Source organism: Xenopus laevis, chromosome 1L, assembly GCF_017654675.1.
Source record: "Xenopus laevis strain J_2021 chromosome 1L, Xenopus_laevis_v10.1, whole genome shotgun sequence".
Lineage (NCBI taxonomy): Eukaryota > Metazoa > Chordata > Amphibia > Anura > Pipidae > Xenopus > Xenopus laevis.
Window position 1 is genome coordinate 161374696 of NC_054371.1, and position 4239 is coordinate 161378934.

Consider the following 4239-nt stretch of genomic DNA (forward strand, 5'->3'; position numbering starts at 1 on the left):
TGGCGAACTAGGGGGTCGAAGAAAAGACAATACTTTCGAAATAGTCGAGCGATTTTTAGTTCGAATCGTTCGATTCGAAGTGGAAGGTCGTAGTCGAAGGTCAAAGTAGCCCATTCGATGGTCGAAGTAGCCATATTCGACCATTCGAAATTTTAACTTTTTTTCCTCTATTCCTTCACTCGAACTAAGTAAATGGGCCCCTAAATGTATATTTAAAATATATGCTTTACAGAAATTATGAATGCTTTTTGAAAGAGCTGTTCGTGAACATTACATTTAAATGAATGGCAAAATTATATTCATTATTCACATCTGACAACCACAAAAAGGTTAGTCACAGCAGAGAAATATGAAGGTCTAAGTGCACTTGGTCTGCACCATCAAACACTTTGCAGGATTTTTGAAAAACATGATGCTAAAAAAATAAGTTAATTCACATCACAAAACATATGGGGATAGGACTTGGATATATTACATACAGTATATAAGGCTCCACAAACTAGACCAGGTGGAGCTCTCTTTAAATAACAGATAGCCAAATGGGAACAGATTAGAATGCAAGCACCTAATTTTTGGATTTACTAGTCTTTCCACAAGGAGCAAATGAATGATAGACTATAATGAAATATTTATTAAACTCCGAATTTTTCTCAATATTTTCTGCTCAATTCTGCTCTGTTTTTTTCACTTATTTATTATTACATTTTCCCGAAAATTTGCTTTGCAGAAAAAAATCAGATTTTCACGATTTTTTCAGATTTTTCACCCGAAAACTCAGATTTTCTCCTGAAAACTCTGAAAACTTTGGGGTATTGCATGAAACCCTACATACTTTAAATAATTCTCCAAGGCATGCTTACAAGTTAAAAAATAGAGTTTATTACATCAAAGTATTAAAAAACATTAGAACAAATCCCCTTATAGCGCCTAACGCGTTTCATGCTTACCTAGCACTTAGTCATAGGCAAAATCATTTTCTCCTGAAAACTTTGGGGTATTGCATGAAACCCAACACACATAAAACAATCATTGGGACTTCTCCTATTGACTTTTATGCAACCTCAGATTTAGACTTTTTCATCCTCGGTGTTTAATAAATTCAGAAAAAATTTTGATTTTTTTAAAAGTCCAAATTTATAAAAAAAAATATTTGTGATTTTTGCATTCAGAGTTTAGTAAATAACCCCCATAGAGTAATTTGTTGCCATCACACTATTATATATTTTTTTCTGCGTTAATCATTTACCTCTGCTATTGTTCTCAATGGCTTAATTAGTCAGACACCTTGGAGAAAAGGATAATTAGTAAAGTTGATCAGATTTTCAAAACTCTGCCTGTATAAATTTAATGTAGATTCAACCAAGCTGAACAATATGCATACTCTTCTATGAGGGTCCTAACATGAGGATTTACATCAGCATGAATGAGACAAACTGTCTCCAGGTATATACCATTCATATCCTTTTGAAATTATTAAGCATTTAATTATTTTAATTATAATAATTAGAATTTTATATTTTGTTCAGGGATGATTAAAATAGTGACCCTTTACTACATTAAACCCTAAGCTGGTTAAACAGGATCTACCCATTCAATCCAAGAGCTGAACCGACAAATCACAGACCAAGTTTATAATACAAACTGGTAGCCAATAAATCAATGGAAGATTGGGTGTGGCTGGGGCTCGGTTATCAATCTGACTGTATTCACATGCTAGTTTGGTTTAAAATTAAGCACACAATATTTGTCTGTGGGTATGCACTTTAGAGATGGGGTAGCAATAAGTGTATAAATACATACAAAACAAACTTTTAATGTGAAACTCTGTTTAGAAAATGACAGAAAACAAGTACATAAGGTAACAGTTTTTTTATTGACATGGCCTAGGGTTGCCACCTTTGCTGGGTTATAAACCCCAAAATGGGGACATCATTTGTATGTTGGCTCTACATGCTTCCCAGTCACATTGGATGGCACCACCATCATCAGGCATGCCTCCAGAGCTATCTTTTACAGTATCTGTGGTCTAGTGGGGTGGTGGAGACGCTCTCAGAGTTCCGGCTCTTGTGGTCTTTTATTTCATTTGGTGCAGTGCGATGACATCACAAGATGTGAAATTCAAATATTTAAAGGCACCACAACCTATTTCTCACTGCCCAACACAGGTCTGTCTAACAATGTCCTTGAGTGCACACTAGCTGTTCCTGTGTTCCAGACCTCAGAAAAAAAAGTAGAAACATTTGAATATTATGGTAAGCCATATTGTTACAAGAAATGTCCAGATATGTTTCTATTTAATAATATTGTTGCTAATACAGTGCTTTTTTAATGTTTTTTTCCTTTGTTCAGATGAGTGAGAAAAATAACACTGATGAGTTTACCTTCATTGGCTTCTCCAGCCTTCCTCTGATGAAATTTTGGTTAACTCCAGCCCTTATGTTCGCCTATAGTTTTACCATCATAGAAAACATCTTTCTCATTACTTTAGTAAGAGTAGATAATTCTCTACAGACTCCCAAGTATTTCTTCCTTGAACATTTTTCATTTCTGGAATGTTGCTATACTACTGTAATTATACCCAAAACACTGTACAATTTGATAACAAATATGACAACTGTTCGATTCTCAACCTGTATATTACAACTGTATTTGTTTCTTTCTTTGGGGGCAACTGAGTGTCTGCTTTTAGCAGCTATGGCTTATGATCGTTATATTGCCATTTGTTATCCTCTTCACTATTCTGTAATGATCAGTCATCATATGTGTCTGTTGCTAGTTTGCTTCTCCTGGCTAGGGGGATTCCTTGCTGCTGCTGTGCCAGTCATCCTAATATCTCAAATACAATTTTGTAGCTTGAGGATTAATTACTTCTTCTGCGATATCCCACCTATAATGCAGCTGTCTTGCTGTAGAATCATTTATATTGAATTTACAATATCTTTTATTTCATCAACAGTTCTGATGAGTTCTTTCACTGTTATTCTTATTTCATACATTCAAATTATTATAACTATATTTATTATTCCTTCAAACAGAGGTTTGCACAAAACTTTTTCAACATGTGCTTCTCATCTTGCAGTGGTCTCAATTTATTATGCTTCTGGTGCTTTTATGTATGCAAGGCCAAATGCGCAAGAAACTGTGGAAACAAATAAACTGGTGGCATTATTTTATGTTGTGATAACTCCAATGCTAAACCCCATAATCTACAGCTTTAGGAACAGTAATGTCTTGCAAGCAATGAGGCAATTTCTGCATATTAAAAAGATTATAGTGTGAGAAGAAACTCATATTTCTCTACTAAGTAAAACTTAAATGACAGCTAAAATGAAAGCTACAATCTGCTTTATATCAACTGGACAATTTATTTCTTGTGTCAACTGCACCATTACATATAATTACTGTATACCAGTGATGGTATACCACTTCTGGTATACCACCATAGTTTGCTCTGCATCCTTCCCTATAAGACAGTCACAGCTCTATCATGGATTAAGTGGATGGAGTGCCTTCCCTCCTCCCCATACTTGAAAAAAATTCGCCCGCGTCAAAAAATTTTTTTCAAAAAACGGACGCCGGCGTCAAAAACGGGCGTTTCGCGAATTTTTCACAGTTTCGCGAATTTCTCACGAAATTCGCAAATTTTTCGGCGAAGCGAAACATCGCAAATTCGTCCATCACTAGTTAGGGATAGGGCAATCCATAACATACAAAAATTTGCTTAAGCTGGCCATAGATGTTAGGATTTTTAAAAGATCTTTTCATTATCGTAAGACCAAACCCAGTGTTGGACTGGCCCACAGGGATACCAGGGATACTCTTGCTTCTAAAAATTTGGTATATTTCATGGTCATTCCCTATTTATTTATGGGAAAAAATGCTTAATAATGAAAGAATATAGTAAGTAGATATAAAAGACTATGAGAATATAGAGGTTGGGGGAGGAGAGGATGAATAAAAGTTTGGAAAGTGGGACCATCGTGTAAGGTTTTCTGGTGGGCCCCTGTCATCCCAGTCTGACACTGACAAAAATAATTGAAACAATTATTTAAATCTTTGATTTGTCCATCAACTTAAAAGACCATTTCAACCAATGTTGTCTAGTTGAAGCTAGGAAAACTGAGGGTAGCTGCCTGCTTGGCCCTGCAAACAATTGGACAATAGAAAGATTTCACTGTGACCGATGAAAATCTTCTGGCTAATCAATGTTCTAACCGATATCGGACGAAAAATCGTTAG

General features: G+C 35.4%; 1 protein-coding gene across 1 annotated transcript; it reads left to right on the forward strand.

Annotated features, from left to right (window-relative positions):
* The first annotated feature begins 1401 nt into the window (after positions 1–1401).
* Positions 1402–3279, forward strand: LOC108695656 (olfactory receptor 6M1). The gene is made up of 2 exons (XM_018224496.2): positions 1402–1443; positions 2350–3279. The coding sequence occupies exons 1-2, from the start codon at positions 1402–1404 to the stop codon at positions 3277–3279; spliced, it is 972 nt and encodes a 323-aa protein (XP_018079985.2).
* Positions 3280–4239: the final 960 nt, after the last annotated feature.